The sequence below is a fragment of the Ictalurus furcatus genome, chromosome 19 (assembly GCF_023375685.1).
Source record: "Ictalurus furcatus strain D&B chromosome 19, Billie_1.0, whole genome shotgun sequence".
In the NCBI taxonomy this organism is placed as follows: Eukaryota; Metazoa; Chordata; class Actinopteri; order Siluriformes; family Ictaluridae; genus Ictalurus; species Ictalurus furcatus.
In genome coordinates this window covers 8,852,935-8,873,792 of record NC_071273.1, presented here as the reverse complement: position 1 = coordinate 8,873,792, position 20,858 = coordinate 8,852,935, and the positions used below count along the sequence as shown (strand labels likewise).

The following is a 20,858-nucleotide window of genomic DNA, read 5'->3' as shown; positions in this document are numbered from 1 at the left end:
GGAAAATTGTAATTACATAATATCACATTTAATGATACAAGAAAAAGATTTGTTGGTAGCCTGAACAGGACATGTCAGCTTAGATACTTGAGTTATTAAATGAGTTATTGGGACATACCTTGCTTCAATACAAAAACCCACTTCAATTCTTTTCTCAATTCTTTCTTTTTTTTTTTTTGCACCTTCTGTATTCACTTCATCATTTGATTATGACAGCTTGGTGAGCATATTTTACATTATTGCATATATGATTGCATGAATTGTGTATTTTGCTCATTAATGTGCAATAGGTTTTATTGACATTAAACATATACCTACTATGTAGTGTTCTAAATGTGATACTAAGCTTAAACTTAAACTGTTTTTATGTAATTTGTCTTTGTCATGGGTACCCTCTTCCAGGCACGTCCAAAAGGAAACCCAAAAGGTTTTGACAAGGTATTTATAGAAATCATCTCACCAATGCTTAAGATTATGGATGGGCGGATTGATATGAAGTATGCATATTTTTGATCCTGTTAATTCCTTTCAAAATTCGATCCTGATATACAGTCATGTGACAAAAATAAATATATCCCATGGAAATTGTTGGCTTTTTTGACATATTTGGATAGGAAACATTTGATCCTCTTTGAAACAGTACCTATTATAAAGTTCATACATTCTATGGAATGACACATAAAATCGTCATTTTGTAGTAATTTTCACAATTTAAATTAACAAAAAGCAGATCAGTTACATGGAAAAAGTAAGCACACCCCTACATTTATCACATCTTCAAATCCATAAATTAGAATCAGGTGTTGAAGATTGGGTCCCAGTGAACAGAACCTCCTCAGGGAGTGCAGGGGGAACCTGACTTATTTATACCCTCTCATAGCTAGTGTCTGGTGTTCCCTTTGCTATTCAGGTGTGTGGTGTCATCATGCCAAGATCTAAAGAGTTCTGTAAGGCCTTCAGAAAAAAGGTTGTGGATGCATATGAGTCTGACAAGGGACTTAAAAAGATCTCCAAATTATTTGAAACACATCATTCCACTGTAAGGAAAATCAACTAGAAATGGTGCAGATTTCTAAAACGACTGCCAAATTGACCAGGACTGGCCATCTCAGCAAATTCAGTGCAAGAGCAGACTGTCCAATGCTAAAAGAAGACTCCAAGAACCCCAAAATTTAATCACAGGATCTGCTAGTAAGTCATTTGTTGGTGTCAAAGTGCATGCTTCTACAATCAGAAAGAGATTGCACAAATTTGACCTGTTTGGGAGGTGTGCCAGGGGAAAAATAATTTGTTTTACAGTTTGCCAGTGAGCATATAGGCAAAGACCAGGCCTTTTGGAATAATGTGCTCTGGACAGACGAATCAAAGATAGAGTTGTTTGGCCACAGTAACAGCAGACATGTTTGGCGCAGACCAAAGACAGCTTTTCAGGAGAAGCACCTCATACCGACTGTGAAGCATGGTGGTGGAAATGTTATGGTTGCATCATATCAAAGACTGCTTGAAGATAATGTAAGGCTATCTGTCCAAAAGTTCAAGTTGAACTGAAAGTGGACCTTTTAACAGAACAATGATCCGAAGCACTCTAGCGAATGCATCGAATGGCTCAAAAAGAAGAAATGGAGGGTTATGGAATGGCCTAGTCAAAGCCGGATTTGAATCCCATTGAAATGTTGTGGGGGATTTGAAATGGGCAGTACATGCAAGAAAACCCTCAAACATCTTACAACTGAAAGAAAATTGCATGAAAGAGTGGTAAAAAATTCCATCAAGCCTGGTGGACAATTATACAAAACACCTGCAAGAAGTTATTTCTGCTAAAGGGGGAAATATTAGCTTCTAAGGCCAAGAGTGTACTTACTTTTTCCACAGAAGAATATCACATCTATTGATATTTCTGTTGAATAAATAATTGAAAAAGCTAATTGTCCTTGTGGTTTTGTTCAAGTATATCAACTTCATTTATAGGCACTGTTTCAAAGATGATCAAATGTTTGCTTGTCCAAATATGTAAAAAAAAAACAACAACAACAACAACAACAAAAAACAATTTCCATGGGGTGTACTTATTTTTTCACATGACTGTACATCAATCAGCCATAACATTAAAACCACTGAAAGTCACATGATGTGCATTTGGCATTGGGCAATACTACAAAATTTACACAAGATTTGTGTACACGAGGTGGAGATTGCAGCAAACAGAGGCATATATCAGTTATGCGTGATTCCGAGCTTGGACGTCAGCTCATTTTTCTTGCATGATGTCTGATGGTATGATATAACCACTATATGTCATGCTGAAATTTATGTTTTACACAAAAAACCACTAAATTTAAAATTGATAATTTATTGATAGGATACCTATAAAATCCCTAAAATTATCTTTCTTTGTGCGCAGAGGACCTCGGAGGAGACAGCATCTTAGTTGAAGTAATTTCTTGATAAAATTGTGAACTACAATATTTAAAGTGAGCTGTAAGCATAGCAGATGAGTGCTTAAACAGCTAATCAACTTCACCTACAGATTTTTGGACAGGAGAGCAAATTGACACAAACATTGGCATTATTTTATTAATTTGACCATTCAAAATAGCAAAACAGCAAATACTCATTACAATTTCATAATCTTGTGTCTAGTGGCTTTATTAATTGTTGGAGCATGATATATTGAATATTGAATGGAAAATGTGTTGGATGTGTTGGATCAAGTGCTATTTTATAAGCTGCAGAATAATGAGGGTGGAAGCCATATTGTTAAATTAAACCAAATTTGCAGTGATCAATGTGATAACTGATTCATATGTTGATTGCAATTAGTACTATTTTTGTAGCAATATTTAACCAACATCAAACAAGCAAGTGGCAAGTGTGCTGTTTACTGAATACCAGCACGGCTGTGATTCGGCCATAGACATGATGCCACACTGCCAAATAAACTTTTAACCTAAATAATGTAACTGAGTTTGAACTTATTTAATGTGCTTTTTTATCTTCACAGCCAAAATGCAAGATTTCGGCATCTCGGAAACTCTCTCTCAAGGTTAGTGTCAATGTTTCAGGACATTTAGGATTTAGGATTATATGTTATGGTAGCAGTTTTTGCTAACTTTAGTCAAACTCTTTTACGCTTTTGTTTCACCCAAGCAGTTACATACTGATTCCAGAGGTTACTGGTACCTACAGTACATCATTTGTAAATCACTGTAATGACACAGGACTATATACAGGAAGTAAGCACAGGAGCAATGTCTTTATTTGAAACACGGCAGGCAAAACACAGGGAACGCGGTCTAAACAGGTCAAGGTTAACTGGGTTAAACATGGAACTTAAAGTCTAGGCATGGAACGAGAACAAACGTGAAGCTAAGACCGCTAGCATGCTAAATATATTCGCTACTATGTTAACACATACAAATAATACTGCCCGAAGTGCACAGCAACACGAGGGGTTTAAATAACCAACATACTCAAACTAAAATACAGACACCTGGAGTAAATTAAGACACACCCACGAACATCAACCAATGCTTTAACAAGGGGAAACCAAAACAAACCAAGGCGCGTATCCATATACAAAAGTCTCGTGCACGCACGCTCTCTAAAGCCGCCCTTGCCTGTCGACGCCGCAGTGCCATCTGTCGGCAGGAGCGTAACAGCACCCCCCTCCAATGGCAGTCCGGGGCCCCTGTGTAATCTTTCTCTCGCTGCATTGGAAAACAGGGTGGCCTCCGCCGGGCAGCAGACAGCTGGAGCACCACCCCCAGTGGGATTGAAACTCGGGGCGCCATCCCTGGCGGGGTTGGAATGCTGGGCGACACCCCCAACGGGGCTGGAACGCTGGACGATGCCCACAGCGGGACTGGACCACTGGGCGACGCCTTCAATGGGACTGGAACACTGGGCGATGCCCTCAGCGGGACTGGAACGCTGGATGGCATCCCCAGGGAGGGCAGTAGGACAGCCTCCTCAGCTGGGCAGGACAGCGGGACAGCTTCCTCAGCAGGACAGAACAGCGGAACAGCCTCCTCAGCAGGACAGGGAAGCGGGACAACTTCCTCCACAGAACAAGACAGCGGGAAAGCTCCCTTAGCAGGATAGGGAAACGGGACATCTTTCTCCGCAGAACAGGGCAGCGGGACAGCTTCCTCAGCAGAATAGGGAAACAGGACAGTTTCCTACGCAGAACAGGGCAGCGGGACAGCTTCCTCAGCAGGACAGAGCAGCGGGACAGCTTCCTCAGCGGGCTGGAGCTCCGAAGCTGAGACCTCCCCGTAGGTCTCAAGCTGGAGCTCTGAGGTCGCCATGTTGACCTCAGGCGGGAGCTCCACAGCTGAGACCTCCCGTAGGTCTCAAGCTGGAGCTCCGAGGTTGCGGTTACCCCCCCCAAAAAATGTTCTAGGCCAGCCTTCGGTTCCGGACTGGGCAGTGTGACTGGGTTCTCAGTAGGGCAGGAAGGTGGAGCACTGTTCGGCGCTACGGGACGGGGCGAAGCACTTCCTCCACGGTGCGGAGTATCTGATTTATTTCATCCTCCCACTGCTTCCACTGCAACTCCTCCTGCTGCCTCCTTAGCGCAGCTTGGTGGTCCACCAGCCGCGGGAAGTCCCGGTAATACCGATATTTCCCGACACGGCGCACTGCTACTTCCATGATTTTGGGCGCAGTATTCTGTAACGACACAGGACTATATACAGGAAGTAAGCGCAGGAGCAATGTCTTCATTTGAAACACGGCAGGCAAAACACAGGAAATGTGGTCTAAACAGGACAAGGTTAACTGAGTTAAACATGGAACTTAAAGTCTAGGCATGGAATGAGAACAAACGTGAGGCTAAGGCCACTAGCATGCTAAATATATTCGCTTCTATGTTAACACATACAAATAATACTGCCCGAAGTGCATAGCAACACGAGGGGTTTAAATAACCAACATACTCAAACTAAAATACAGACACCTGGAGTAAATTAAGACACACCCTCGAACATCAACCAATGCTTTAACAAGGGGAAACCAAAACAAACCAAGGCGTGTGTCCATATACAAAAGTCTCGTACACGCACGCTCTCTAAAGCCATGCGTGCCTGTCGACGCCGCAGTGACATCTGCCGGTGGGAGCGTAACAATCACAAACATATGCTCTCCTCTCCATGCACCTCCAACCCCATTCCTCTTTTTGATGCATCAGTCTGCAGAACAAAAGAGAGATAAAAATCAGGTAAATGCAACAGTGCCCAGAAATAAAACTGCTTTTACCTGGACCAGACTTATCTCTGGTCCAAGCTCCTCCCTCTTGGGAACCACCATCACCAGAACCACTTATCCCAATTCCATGAATGATTGTGGACTTTCGAATAATATTTATAAGCATTTGTTTAAACCATTTGACCAGCTCTTCCCTCTCTGGGTGGTAAACACTGGTGCAAATCGATTTAATCCCCAATAAGTTGTAAGTTCACAAAGTAATAAGTTCACAAAGTGTCTGTGACATGAACATAGTGCCCTGATCAGTCAGGATCTTTTTTGGGATCCTAACTTGGGAGATAACATGGAACTGGCACTGCCTCCAGATATCGCATTGCATAATCCACCAAGACTAACACAATGCAATATCCTCACCTTTCTAATGGCTCAACGAGGTCAATTCTTTCAAAGGGGACCTCAAATAATGGAAGGAGGTGCAATGGCGCTTTTGTGGTGGTCAGCAGATTCACCAGCTGACATTCGCAAAATGCCAAACACCACCGGTGAAGTTCACCGCGAATGCCCAGCCAAAAGACACGGCCATCAGATGTTTTAGTATTTTGTCATGGCCCAAATACCCAGCCATGGAATGAGCTGCATGGAACAGATGTTCCCTATGGCTTTTTGGGACCAACAACTGGGTTGTCTGTTTTTTGCTTAAGTGTCCTGCATCACTCAATATAACCTATCTTTAATAACTGAGAAATTTGGGATATGGGTGGGAGATTGCCAAATCAGGCTGAATTTGTTGACCATCAATTACTCTCATTGGTCTCACTTTTGAAAACTCAACAGCAAACAAATACTGAAGACTTCCTCTCTGCCAGGTTCAAGTTCAAGTTTCTTAGCATGTATACCCGTGTGTGTATGACTCACAAGCTCTGCCAAGCGGACTCGCAATCTGTCTCTCTCTCGCTCATGGGTTATGGGAGGCTCCGACGGCACAAAAAGACAAAAATAAGTAAATTTGGGCTAAGAAACAGGTGAGAATCATCATGAGTTACCTGCCGGTTTGACCTGCCTCCTCTCCATCCAGAGCTGACGCTTAACCGCACCCCTACCGCCACACTAACATACAAAGATACAGCTAATTTTAGTACCTTACATTAGCTAACCAGCAATACAATATATGGCCAAAGTATGTGGACACCTCTCCTAATTATTGAGTTCAGGTGTTTCAGCCACACCTACTTCTAACAGATGCATAAAATCAAGCACATACAGTATTGGAAGTATTGGGACAGTAAGGTCAATTCTATTGTGTTCGCTATACAGTGAAGACATTTGGGTTTGAGATTTTTTAAAAAAGGATAATGTACAATAGATCAGAGTTTCAGCTTTCATTTCTGAGGTTTACAGCTACATTTTGTGTCAGACCACCCAATTTTTGGTGAGCAAAAGTATTGGGACAGATAGTCTTAAAGAAAATTTAACGTAAATAACACTTATTATTTGGTTGCATATCCCTTTCTTGCAATAACTGCATCAAGCCGGTGACCCACTGACATCAACAATCTGTTGCATCCTTCTTTTGTGATGTTTTTCCAGGCTTGTACTACAGCTTCATTCAGTTGTTGTTTGTTTTGCCGGGTTTCTTCCTTCAGTCTCCTCTTCAGGAGGTGAAATGCATGCTCAACTGGGTTGAGGTCTGGTGATTGACTTGGCCAGTCTAATACCTTCCTCTTTTTCCCCCCTTATGAAGTCCTTTGAGGCATTGGCAGTGTGTTTTGGGTTATTGTCTTGCTGCATGGTGCAGTTCCTCCTAATTATATTGGAGGGATTTGTCTGCAAATTGGGTGAGAAACAGACTGTTTCTGTAGACTTCTGAATTCATTCTGCTGCTAACATCATGAGTTACATCATCAATAAAGATTAATGAGCCTGTTCCAGAAGCTGCCATGCAAACCCAAGCCATGACACTACCCCATCATGTTTCACAGATGAGCATGTATGTTTTGGATCATGAGCAAATCCTTTCTTCCTCCACACATTGGCCTTGCATTTTATAAAGGTTAATCTGGGTTCCAGAACTTTTGTTACTCATCTCTGTATTTCTTTGCAAATTCCAATCTGGCTTTCAGATTCTTACTGCTCATGAGTGATGTGCATCTTGTGGTATAGCTTCTACATTTCTGTACTTGAAAACTTCTTCAAATGGTGGATTGTGATACCTTCAACCCTGCCCTGTGAAGGTTGTTGGTGATGTCACTAACTGTTGCTTTTGGGCTTTTCTTCACAGCTTTCACAATGTTTTTGTCATCAACTTCTGATGTTTTCCTTGGCCGACCTGTTCCTTGTTTGATTATTGGTACACCAGTGGCTTCTGTCTTTTTCAGGACATTCCAAAGGTGCCATGATCTTGTTGTTGAAGTTGTTTAACACTTCTAGATGTAAATATGAGGAAATGAAAGCTGAAATTCTGATCTATCGTCTCTTCAATGTATAGCAAAAACAATAGATTTTGACCTTGCTGTTCTAACACTTTCAGAGGGGTCTGTAGCCATGCAATCTCTATAGACAAACATTGCCGGTAGAATTTCATATTAATGTCCGTGGTTCTGGAATGGTATTTTCAACAAACTCATGTTGTCATGATGGTCAGGTGTTCACATACTTTTGGCCATATAGTGTATTATACAGAATCTACATAGAAAAAATAATTACTTTAGAAGAAGAAGCATAAAGTTCTGCATCTGTTTTCAAGTCCTCTGTATTATTATACTTGAATTATATTGTTCATATGAATTATTCTTACATAACTCTTGATCGTCTCATCAAGCTAGGTCTTTGCTTCCTGTTAATTTATAATCAGCCTTTGTATGTACTGTGTGTGCATGCACACACAGACAGGGAGAATTGCAACCTTGGTTAATATAGCAAGACCATGTTAAAAAATGTTTTGTTGCTCACAACATGAAACATGACACAACATGTCATAGAAACAATTTTCACCAGAGCATCTACAGTATTTAACTGGTAGCTATTAGTATGATTATCTAAAGTTTAATCTTTAGATTAAATCTTTAGATTAGAAACTTTTTCTTTAAATAAAAGCTTTACAGTTGCTATGCCAAAATTGTAACACAATCTTTCTCTATCTCATATTATTAACTGTGCAATAATTTTTTTTAAAAAAGGCATCGGAATTCTATCTGAATGAAAAAAAAAGAATGTCCTAAATCTGTCATGTCTGTCCATTTAGATGCTGCTCCTCAACAGAGCCATGGAAGAGTTGGAGAAGGAGAAACAAGACAGGGATGAAGAGAAATCTCGCTACCTGGGAGAAAAAATGGCTCCTCTACAACTATCAGGGCTCAAACTGGAAGATTTACAAGTATACTCAGATACAAAGAAATTCTATTAAGAAAAGAGAAAAAAAGAGAATACAGTAGTTCTACTTCCTTTCATTGTGGACCACCAAGGCATTTTCCTTTGGAAGTAGTGTAGTATTCCTTTTTGCCCATTTCCTTACCGAGTAATAATAGCATAATTCTCATCCTTGACCATGACCCCATGTGGTTAGCCTATAAAAGGTCCTAACTATGTCCATCGTGAGTTTCCTATAATAGTTGGCAATGACTTCTGAAGAGTTTAAGAGTTTAAACATTATTCTTAGTAGAGGTCAAAATTCCATACAGGCGGTGACTCTCACTCACACAACATTTTAATCGACATTCACACATACCTTCATCCATAATAGCATGTGCTGGAATAACTCTGTGAAACAAGCCTTGCAGTGGCATCATCAGCCGGTAGTCATTTTTGTGTTAACCTTGGTCTACAAATGCCCAAACATTTGTCAGCAGATATGCACACACTACTCAGACAAGTATATAAACTTTTTTGGCAATCAGAAGTTCCTTGAGGAATACTTAGCTTGAAATATGGGAAATTCACTTTTCCAGCAACAAGTAATTTTGATGTGCTGTGCATGTAGGCCTGTCCTTACCTTCAGGGTAGATCAGATTCTCAGCTTATCAAAGCTGTGATACCACCATGAAAGGATCAGGCTGCTAGTGTGGTGTCAACTTGCCCTCAGTCCTACAGCAGTGCTGGAACAGCACTTGCTAAAATAGAAGGAGCTTAGGTGCATGGGCCCACTTATCTTATTGGCATTGGTCATAGCCTTGTTGTGTAAGGCTAAGTTCCCACTACATGACTTTCAACATCGTCAGATCGCCTGTGCTGTTCACACTACATGACTTGCTGTCTTGTAATCGGGAGTCATGAAGTCGTTGTAGTGTTCACACTACGTAATTGCTTGGTGACAGGAGGTCACACAATACATGATCTGACAACAACTCTGTCATCTGATGACCCTATCTGGTGTCCAAACTACGTTTTGTCACGAAAACACGTGAGAAGTGACATATGACAGATATATGATGTGAAAACCACGTGCAAAACAAGAGTTTATTTGAAGATAGACATAGGACAGGCGTGAGCTATTTGCACGATGATTTGTGCGTGATGATTTGTGCGATGATTTGTGAGTGATGATTTGTGCGAGCTGTTTGCATGATGATTTGTGCTGAAGAAACCCCCAAAAGGAAAAGACAAAGAAAGTGGGTGAAAGAATGGTTTAGCACACGCGGGCAGCAGGGAATGTGTGTGCTGTAGAGAGAGTTCGAGGTGGGTAAAAAATATTTGTACAGCTTCTCCACTTTATGCTTCTGCCATAGGTTTCGTGGGTTTCCCTTCCTCACAGTGACCTCACCATATGCCATGCTCTCTCATTGGCTGTAGCTCATCACCCCAATCACTGCCAGTGATGACATTTTTCAGACCACAGAATGTGGAGTCGCCCAACAGCTCCAGATATCTAGCATGCCAAAAATCTGTTTGCCATCGTCGAAGCCTTGGCGAGCCTTGGCATTGAGTAGTACACACATAATGGTCGACTGCGAATTAGTGCGCGCAGATTACTTGCTGATTTCCCTCTGATCAAACAGTTTTTGTCTGTGAGCTTGGCGACTTGCAAATCAAGCTTAAAATCGTGTAGTGTGAACTAAGCTTAATGGCATGCTGCTTTGCTGACTCTCATGCCTGCTCCAGCCGGTGGTGGTCTTGCACCCAACAGTTGAGGGTGTAGGGCTTGGTACTGGGCAACATCTTGTGGATTCAGTTGACTGGTAATCTAGCATGAAGCCCAAACACTGCATACTGTGAGGTCAGGCCCGTCAATGTGGTGTTGTTGTATGCCTGGAGGACAGCAGGCAACTTTCATCAATGGTGAGGGTTCCTAAGAGGCTCAGAAGGGTCTGACTGAATCTTTCACAGGCTCTGATTCCCTGGGGTGGTATGCAGTTGTGCCCTTCCTCTGGCAGAACTAATCAAACAGCTCAGAACATGATCAGTCAGAATGCGCTTAGGGTAGCCAAACACCTCGAAAAGATGACTCCAGACAACCCTTGGTGCTGTGACAGCTGTCTGGTCCTTAGTAGGCACCGCTAAAGCATAATTGGAAAAAAGGTCAGTCATGATTAGAATATATAGGTAAATATCATCCGGGCCTCCTAAGGAAAAATCCTTACAATTTCAAAAGGGTAAGATGTCATATAATAGTAACCATAGGAGGTCTTATCTCTGGTTCAGCTTTACTTCACACTGGAGATACATGGTAACCCACACCTGTACATCTTTGCCCATTCCACACCAGAAGTATCACAATTGATCACTGATATTCCTGGAACTTTTTTCCCCATCATGGCCCACTCAGGTGCAAGCAGCTCTAGCTTGAAAGAGCAGTGATTCTAGTCATTCCGCTCCACTTCAGTGTGCTCTGCTGGATGGAGGCTGTGGCTGGCACACACTTGCTGCATTCCTGCCTTTCCTGGACTGCACCCAGGCCATCTAGGCTTGCAGGTTAAAATATGGTTAAGCATGTAAAGCATGTGGTACTCATCCTCAGTAGAGTAAAGTTTTAGGATGTTAATCCATTCTTATCCCCAAGAAAGAAGAGTATCATCATCTTGAGTGATTCTTATCCTTTGCAGAGTACAATATCATCTCCTTGAATGGTTCTTATCTTCAAAGGAATAACACAATGCCTTGGTGATTCAGAATGAAAGCAAAAATGGAAGATTACAAATGTAAATGTGGTTCTACAACTCAATGGAGGACTGCCAGGCCGCTGGGTCACTTGGGTTGATGAAAAAGACCAGAGTTATTCAACTCTCTTTTATTGTCAGTACAACATTTCACAGTGAAATGAAGTGTGAAAAGCTTAGCCGCAACTTCCTGGCATTGCAGTTGTACATGGAACCCAGTAAGTACACTCAACATGGTAACAGAGTGCACAGCATACATAAAACAATATAACATACAGGATATACAATATAAAATACAGGATTACAGCAGACTATACAATTACAGAATACAATGCACATAAATAACAATGTACAGTAAAAAAAAAAGTAGAATATACAAATATACAATAACATATAGCACAGTACACAGCACACATTACACAATATACAATACAGACAGATGCAAGTGATATTGCATACGTGGTATACAGACCTGTAGTGATATGTGGTATGTACTGGTGTTGGTATAAGTGTGCATGAAGTGATTATTTTAGTAATAATAAATAAAACATATATATCAGTGAAAGTGTGATATGTATTTGAGTCCAGTGAATATGCATTTGAGTCCAGTGAATAAGTGTTCAGGTCCTTGGGTATGGGGCTATTAATAGTTTAGTAACCTGATGGTCTGACGGAACAAGCTGTTTCTCAATCTGCTGGTGTGGGTTCTGATGCTGTGATACTGTCTACCAGATGGTAGCAATGAGAACAGTGCATGACTTGGATGGCTGGATTCTTTAATGATCCTCCAAGCTTTCCTCATACACCGCCTGGTGTACATGTCCTGGAAGGAGGGAAGCTCACCTCCAACTATGTTCTGAGATGTACGTACTACTCTCTGCAGCGCATTTTGGGTGAGGGCAGTACTGTTCCCATACCAGACGGTGATGCAGCCAGACAGGGTGCTCTCCACAGTGCATGTGTAGAATGATCTGAGGATGCTGGAGCTAATCCCAAACTTCCTGAGATGTCCTTGGAAGAAGAGCTGTTGGTGAGCTTTCTTTACTATGGCCTCTGTATGGACGGACCATGTTAAGACATGGACCCAGAGAGACTTGAACCCTTTCTACTGGTGCTCTGTTGATTGTGATGGGGTGGTGCTTTCTGTCCTGTCTCCTAAATCCACCACAAGCTCCTTGCTCTTGTTGATGTTTATAGAGATGTTGTTCTGCACCAGTGTGTTAGTCTGTAGGCTGTTTCATCATCCTCTGTAATCAGGCCTACCACGGTCATGCCATCAGCAAATTTGACAATGATGTTGGAGCTGTGGGGGGCCAGACAGTCATGTGTGGGAGCTCTTTCCGTGAGGCCATTGTTGTTTACCTCAAAATGAGCATAGAATGTGTTAAGCTCATCCGGAAGAGAGGTAGAAGTGTTTGTTTGGATGTGTTTATTCTTTTTGAAGTCGGTGATGTTATGGATTCCTTGCCACAAGCTTTTAGTGTTAAACTGTGACTCCATTTTGATCCTGTACTGGCGTTTAGCTGTTCTGATTTGCGGAAGGTATAGTTCGCATGTTTTTGCTCCTCCATGGTTCCAGAATTAAAAGCGGAGGTCCATGCATGTAGTGCTGCTCGGACTTTGCCATTAATCCACGGTTTTCGGTTAGGATAGATCCATATTGTTTTGGTCGGCACCATATCTTCTATGCACTTCCTGATGAAACACGTGACAGAGTCTGCATACACCTTGATGTTGTCATCAGAGGCAGACCAGAACATCTCCCAGTCCACGTGATCAAAACAGTCTTGAAGTACAGAATCTGACTGGGCCGACCAGCACTGGATCATTCTAAGGGCGGGTGCTTCCTGTTTCAGTTTCTGCCTGTAAGGGAGCATAAGTAGAACAGATAAGTGATCCGATTTTTCAAAAGGCGGGCAGGGGAGGGATTTTTAACCATTTCGGAAAGGAGAGTAGCAGTGGTCCAAAACCTTGTCTCATCGGGTGTTGCATGTAACATGCTGAAAGCATCTGTTATTGTCCTTAGGTTGGCTTTGTTAAAATCCCCAGTAACAATAAACACGGGTGCATGGTCTCCAGCCTGCTTATGTTTCCATACAGTTCCTTGAGCGCCTGGTCTATGTTGGCTTGTGGGAGAATGTACACAGCTGTTATAACGGATGTTATTACTCTTGTTAGCCAGAATGGTTGACAGAGCAGTGTGAGGTATTCCATATTGAGGGAGCAAGAAGACGCGATAAAGTGCATGTTTCTCTGATCACCACATTTGTTGTTAATCATTAAGCATACGCCTCCTCCTCTATTTTTGAGATCGCAACACAGCTGCCATGCTCGGCAGCAGAGAATGAGTGTATCACAGTGGGGACTTTTTATAAGCTACCCATATGGGGTCACAATCACAACTTTGCTATTGGTTCATGGCAAGGAAATGAGCCAAGGGAATATGGGAATACTCCACTACTTTTTAAAGAAACCACCTTGGTGGTCCTCCACTCATTCTAAGAACTACAGTTACATTTGCATCCTTCTGTTTTGACCCCTCAGATAGTAACCTCTCTGTCAGCGACTGATAAAAAAATAGCATGAGCTTTTACAACACAACTGGGTCTCTAATATAGGATGCGTGTAGAAAGAGGAAAATGCTATAGTGGTGCAGTCTATAATATGTTGGACTCAAAATAACTTGCTCATGTCTTTCAGAAACTGTGCAAACAGCTCTATGAAAAGATTGACATTGTGGATGAAGAGCGGTACGACTATGAGGCTAAAGTGATGAAGCATAATAATGATGTGAGTATTGTGGGACTGCCCCCCACCCTGAATAGATACTGTATGTTATCACTACAAGGGAAAGTTCTCAGGGAATGTGGTATAATAGCATGTTTTATCTTCAAATCTACCCATTATGCAAGATTCGTGAACTGAAGCTGAAAGTTGAGGATCTGGGAGGTAAGTTTAAGAAGCCAGCTCTGAGAAAGGTACGCGTTTCTGCTGATGAGATGATGCGAGCTCTACTGGGCTCCAAGCACAAGGGCTCCATGGACTTGCGGGCCAACCTGAAGTCTGTCAAGAAGGAGGATATCAAACAAGAGAAGGTATGAAGGACTCTAGAAATAAACTTTTTAAATAATGTACAAAATAGAATGTTTTTTTTTTTGTTAGTCAAAATATATACAGTCTTACAGTATTTAAAGCAACAGTACTTTCATACGCCCACAATTGCTATTTAATATAACACTTTGGTTCTGTGGATAGTGCTGTAGCTCTGAGATAATTCTGCGAAAATACTTGTTTATTGAAACAACACAAAATGTTATATTCTGGCTGATGATTAGAATGTTTTTCCAAGGGCATTCTGAAAAGACCAGTCTACAATTTTGTCCTTTTTTGTTCATCAGGTCCTGACTTCAGAGGTAGGTGACTGGCGTAAGAATGTGGAGGCCATGTCTGGTATGGAAGGAAGGAAGAAGATGTTTGATGCTGCTGGTGGAGGCCAGTAAACTACATCCAGATGTAACCCTCTGGAGTCCTCTGGACAGAAGACTTATAAGATGGAGCAAAAGAAAAAAGTAACAGAACAAAGAATGTTACAGTCTCTAGTTTTTATTGAGCTTGGCTTAATGAACAAATTATGGAATATTATTGGCTTGAAGATGACTTCACTTCACAGCTTTAATTGCATATTTATTAAAAAATAATATGAAATGTCCTGTTCTGAGTAACATTAGGACCATCTAATCAACCTTATATACTGGATGTAAGGTTATATCTTTATTTCTTTATTTATTAAAACAGTTCAGAGATAATACATAATTTCCATGGATTCCATGGTCCTAAGTGTATTATTACTGAAATACATCATTGTATAGATGTAGCAGAGGTAAAGACACGATGCCCATGAAGGATATGTCTATGTGCTGTGTGAAAGTCTTAATTAAAGATATGAAGCATGTATAGAATTAAACATTTATCTAGCAGACAGAGTGTTTTCTTTTTATACTATAATTTGAAACTTAATCTGCTGCTTTTGACGCACAGAGACAAAATAATACTATTTTATCTTCTATATAACTCCATTTATGCAAACATACACTGTGACAGTGATGCATTTAGTTGTTATGTTTATTTTTTCAGGGACTGTGTTGGAATGCATGATGTTCTTCAGTCATGTTTTTGGACAAAGTTAATAGTTGTTGCCTCCAAGTACAGAAAGTTATTATTTTTTTTTCTGTAATTTAATTCAAAAAGTGGAACTTTCATATATTCTAGATTCGTTACACATAAAGTGAAATATTTCAAGCCTTTTTTTTGGTTGTTGTTTCAATCTTAATCATTTATATGGCTTACAGCTCATGGAAATCAAACATCCAGCATCTCAAAATATTAGAATAAATAATTTATTATAAAGAATGTCAACCTGAGAAGAGCTCTAATCAGCCTTTAATCTCTGTCTGGTTCAGTACACAACCACAATCATGGCGAAGATGAAAGTAAATTTTCATTTCATTTGGAAATCAAGATCCCAGAGTCTGGAGGAAGAGTGGAGAGGAACAGAATCCAAGTTGCTTGAAGTCCAGTGTTAAGTTTCCACAGTCAGTGATGATTTGGGGTGCCGTCATCTGCTGGTGTTGGTCCACTGTTTTACAGAGATGCCGATTTCCTTTTCCAGCAGGATTTGGAACCTGCCCACAGTGCCAAAACTACTAGTAACTGGTTTGCTGACCATGGTATTACTGTGCTTGATTGGCCAGCCTACTCACCTGACCTGAACCCCATAGAGAATCTATGAGAGACACCAGACCCAACAATACAGACGAGCTGAAGACCGCTATCAAAGCAACCTGGGCTTCCAGAACACCTCAGCAGTGCCACAGGCTGATTGCCTCCATGCCACGCTGCATTGATGCAGTAATTCCTGCAAAAGGAGCCCTGAAGTATTGAGTGCATAAATTAACATACTTTTCAGAAGGTCGACATTTCTGTATTATAAATTCTTTATTCTAATATTTTGAGATACTGGATTTTTTATTTCCATGAGCTGTAAGCCGTAACCATCAAGATTAAAACAAAAAAGTCTTGAAATACTTAACTTAATGTGTAATGAATCTAGAATATATGAAAGTTCCACTTTTTGAATTAAATTACAGAAAAAAACAACTTTCCACAATATTCAAATTTTTTGAGATGCACCTGTAGTTTATCCACAAATTCATCTCTGTCTTATAAAGTTCTTTATCCAGTTTACAGATGTTTTTCATAGATATGAGTAAAGGCTTGAAACTATTTAAATCAGTTCCTTCTGTTATACTTCAGTCTTGCATATGACACTGGAGGGTAAACAATATTGTTCAATAAGTAAATAATATTGTAAAGTCCATCTTTAGTCTCTTAGAGTAGAGAATATCAAATCTTAGGGCCTTAGTAAATGACAACAGACTAATGTCTGGTTTCTGGGATGACCAGAAGATTGCTGATTATCTGAGTGACCTAGAATGAGCATATACATATAATGATGCATTCATAGAATCTGCTTGATGAGGATACAAATGTAAAAGTGTACCTTGCACATTTGCAATGTGCAGCTTCAAAAAGTTCAAACTGTTCAATTCAGTTGTGAATTATAACATGGTCAGCACTAGAATTCATTTAATGACTATTTGTACGTATGGTTGAAATGATTCAGGCCTTTGACGGTGATAAACACACACGCACACACACAAGTAAATACTATTTGAAGATTCATCAGTGGTTCAGATTAACCAAAAACATTATTTTGATACTGAACATAAGGTTGGAATACACACTGAATGGGACACCAGGTGATGGGAGGTAACACTGGGAAAACTCACATGGAGAGAACATGTGACACTCCACATAGCTAAGGACCAAGGTCACTGGAGCTATGCGGTGGCAATGCTTCCCCCCCCCCCGCACTGACTTGTTAATGAATACAGTTGTTAATTAAATCAAATTCACACAAACCTATTTTTACACAATAACACAAGACATACATTAGTATGGCTTGCTAATAGTGCTATTTCATGTTTTCATAGATTTGATATACATATACTTTTACCTTTAATATTTACATCAGCACAAATCATATGCACGTACAATGTATGATGTCTGTAACAAAGCAAATTTTGTGACAAATTTGATGACGCTAATGCAGTGTTTAGGTTCCATGTATTTATGCATGTAGCAACCTGGAGGCTCTGTGCAGAGAAATGCCAATCAAGTGTGCACATTAAAATATTAGACCATGATCTAATAGTTCTTAGCTCAATCTGATCAGCTTTATTCTGAGTAGTATTACATCATACTTCTATCTTTTCCCTTCATGCAAATAACTGAATGTAATATTGAAGTTCAACATCACACAAACACTTAACATTTTATATTGTGTTCCCTGGGACAAAATGAGGCAGGATTCCTACAAAACACTCCATTAAAAATAGTGATAATCTAAGAATATCTGGAAATAAATGATATTTCATAATACCACCATGTTAACATAAAACAGCTTAAAAATAACATACAATGGTTTTGGCTCAATTACCTATTTGTAGTATTAAACACTGTAGAAGCCTATAGAACATAACATCCAACAAAACAAAGTAAATATTAGTTCTGCCTCATGCATAGTGGCTCAGTTCCACTATCCACAAAGTGGCTCTTAATATTCTCAAAGCCAAAGTATAACACCATATGTTGTAAATCAATTACTTAGTACACCGTGATGTGTACAGATGTAACACCGTGGGTGCCCTTTCAAGCAAATCCGCAGCCACATGCACGAGTTTATATAATCCAGCCCTCTCATGCAGGTAATCAGCGTAATCATGCCACACCTGGTCGTGCCTCTTTATAAGCACTCTGCATGCGGATATAGTTCTGTGCCAGTCAATAGAATGGTGGCATGCTGCTTTAACTAAGTGGAGTTTAGTCTTCAGCGTTTAGACAGGAAAATGTAGAGAATTAAGTTTAGAGAAGTACATATTGAGAGTGGAAGGTAGGTAAGTAAGTACTGAGATATTGAATTGAGTGAAGTCCGTTTGCAGCAGTGTAAGAGGAGGTTCACAAAGGAGTCAACCTCCGAGAAGGAGTATTTAGTTCTTTTATGTTTGGTCAACGGAAGGGTTCCGAGCTGCCGGAGCCAACCCAGAAGTTAGCTTTGCAGTTAGCGCTACAGGCTGGCATACACACCCTCCCTGCACCCTGCTTAAGGCAGTTCACTCCGCTGTGCTGTTGTGTTTAGCTGTAGGCTCTAAGTTTTCCCAACCCATATCCTCACACCTATCATCCCTGCAGTTAGCTCAGTGGCTAATGCTACAGTCTGGTGTACACAACCAACTGGTTTGCTTGCCGCCTAAGTCGACTAATTACGCTGTGTTGTTTTTGTGTTCAGCTACAGGCTCTAAGTTTTCTCAAGCTCGTATCCCTCGCAGTAGTTTCATAAGCACTACAACTCTCACAATAGCATCGCTGCATTTAGCTCAGTGGTTAATGCTTCAGTCCACTACACACAGCTTACCTGGTTCATGCCCTAGTCAAGGTGTTCACCTTTGTATGGTGCCATTTGGTCCACTACTGTATATTGTCCTCTGGGACAAGCAGGTCCAAGAAGCTATTCTACATCCTAGTGCAGAGTCCTGTAACAATAGAAGTATTTAATGAGTAAGGATGTTGTAAAGTTTCCTATTCAACCATAAACAGTAGGTATATAGTGGTGAAAAATCACTCATAAAAGATGATTCAAGTTACCTTTTCTCAGCTGTGCCAGTGTTGACCAACAGTTAGTTCCAGTCCACTAATTCGATTGGTCAAACAGTGTTCCAAGACTTCTTACATATTTTATAACCAGACTGGGATGTTTCACTGTGTGTATCAGTCAGCTCATCTGTGCTCACCACAAAAATTTCCACTTCCACTAGTCTGAAACCATTACTACAGTAGTGTTAGTGAAATCATAAGCAGACATGGCAAATGATACTTTTCAGGAACATGAATTTCAGCTTAAAATATGAAAGCTTGTCAGTTGAAGTTGAAAAGGAAGAAGGGATGCCAGTTTTACCAGAAGCACTTTTAACGGGAATGTATAAATCAATGTAAGTTAACTAGCCAGCTAGCTGATGTGCTATAAAGTGAGTGTAGCTTTTTCGCGATCTATTTCCACTAGCAGAACAAAAACTAAAGGGCAGTGGTGGTTTAGTGGTTAAGGCTCTGAGTTACTGATTAGAAGGTCAGGGGTTCAAGCCACAGCACTGCCAAGCTGCCACTGTTGGGCCCTTGAACAAGGCCTTTAACCCTCTCTGCTCCAGGGGTGCTGTATCACCTCTGACCCCAGCTTTCTGACATGCTGGGGTATGTGAAGAAAAAAGAATTTAACTATACATATGTATATGTAGACAATAAAGTCTCATTATCATAAACAGAACATTTGACTTTTTTTGGAGAAAACTTCAGAATAGGTGCGTACATTGGGATCAGCAGAACGAAACGAAGTGACATGAGTGTGCAGTTTGTACTTTAATGTGGAGATTGCAGCTTGCAGAAAAGGTTGCCAGGCTTCAGCATTATTCCTACGTCAACTACAACTCAAAAACTCCACAAAAGCTTGAAACTAGCCCAGAATGTTGGGGCATATGAAAAGGTAGATATATTTTAAAAATCTTTTCCCAGTCTTTTTAAGGAACACAGGTTAACAGTGTTGCACATTTCTGAAGTGCACTGTATATCTGCAATACATGGACACTAATATGCAGAACCTGGTCAAACTGGCTGAGGACTATATGTCAAGTTCATTAACATGATTCTAATGGGAGATGCACTATTTAGCTATAGCCCAAGCTAAACACTGCTTTTTAAACCCACTCCAAAATAAACCCATATTTCAACCACATTCCTGTATGTGACACCCTAAATATTTGGTCACAAATTTTTATATTTTGAATGAATATGATAATCCTATTTTTTTGTGGTGATGTGCTGTGTACCTATATTCAGGCAGCTGAAGATTCTATATTCAGAACTATATTAAGGTGGCTGAACTATATTCAGGGCGACTGTGGCTCAGTTGGTAGAGCAGGTTGTCCACTAATCGTAGGGTTGATGGTTTGATTCCTGGCGCACATGACTCCACATACTGAAGTGTCAAGACACTGAACCCCAATTGCTCCCCATGGCAAGTTAGTGCCTTGCATGGCAGCTTTGCTACCATTGGTGTGTGAATGTAAAGTGCTATATAAGTGCAGACCATTTGCCATATTATTTATTATGGACTGTTAACATGCAATTCCCTCAGTGGACAATAGAGGGGGTGGTTTGCTTCTATAGTGACTTCTATAGACTTTTATTGTGTACTGCTGGAGGTGACACAACTTACCTGTTGTTGGCCTCCCACCCAACGCAAAACGTCGGCAAAATAGTCTCAATCGTTTGTATAGGTTTATAGGTCATTCTGAGATCACTCAGCCGGCCCACATTCAAATTCACCCCAAATAGTCTCCTTTGTTTGTGCTTCGTTTGCGCTGGTTTGTGCAACTAAAAGCTTCGTTTGGGCTG

The 20,858-nt window shown here is 40.7% G+C and overlaps 1 protein-coding gene across 1 annotated transcript; it reads left to right on the top strand.

The window, feature by feature from the left end:
- The first annotated feature begins 369 nt into the window (after nt 1–369).
- tnni1d (troponin I, skeletal, slow d) lies at nt 370–15,255 on the top strand. Its single transcript, XM_053650618.1, has 6 exons — nt 370–438; nt 3,002–3,043; nt 8,447–8,578; nt 13,995–14,084; nt 14,207–14,389; nt 14,693–15,255. The coding sequence occupies exons 1-6, from the start codon at nt 385–387 to the stop codon at nt 14,792–14,794; spliced, it is 603 nt and encodes a 200-aa protein (XP_053506593.1). The 5' UTR covers nt 370–384; the 3' UTR covers nt 14,795–15,255.
- Nucleotides 15,256–20,858: the final 5,603 nt, after the last annotated feature.

Coding starts and splice junctions, on each gene's coding strand:
- tnni1d (XM_053650618.1), top strand. CDS start 385: ATGGGTACCCTCTTCCAGGCACGTCCAAAAGGAAACCCAAAAGGTTTT. Junction 439..3,001: donor ACCCAAAAGGTTTTGACAAG/GTATTTATAGAA, acceptor TTATCTTCACAG/CCAAAATGCAAGATTTCGGC. Junction 8,579..13,994: donor TCAAACTGGAAGATTTACAA/GTATACTCAGAT, acceptor CATGTCTTTCAG/AAACTGTGCAAACAGCTCTA.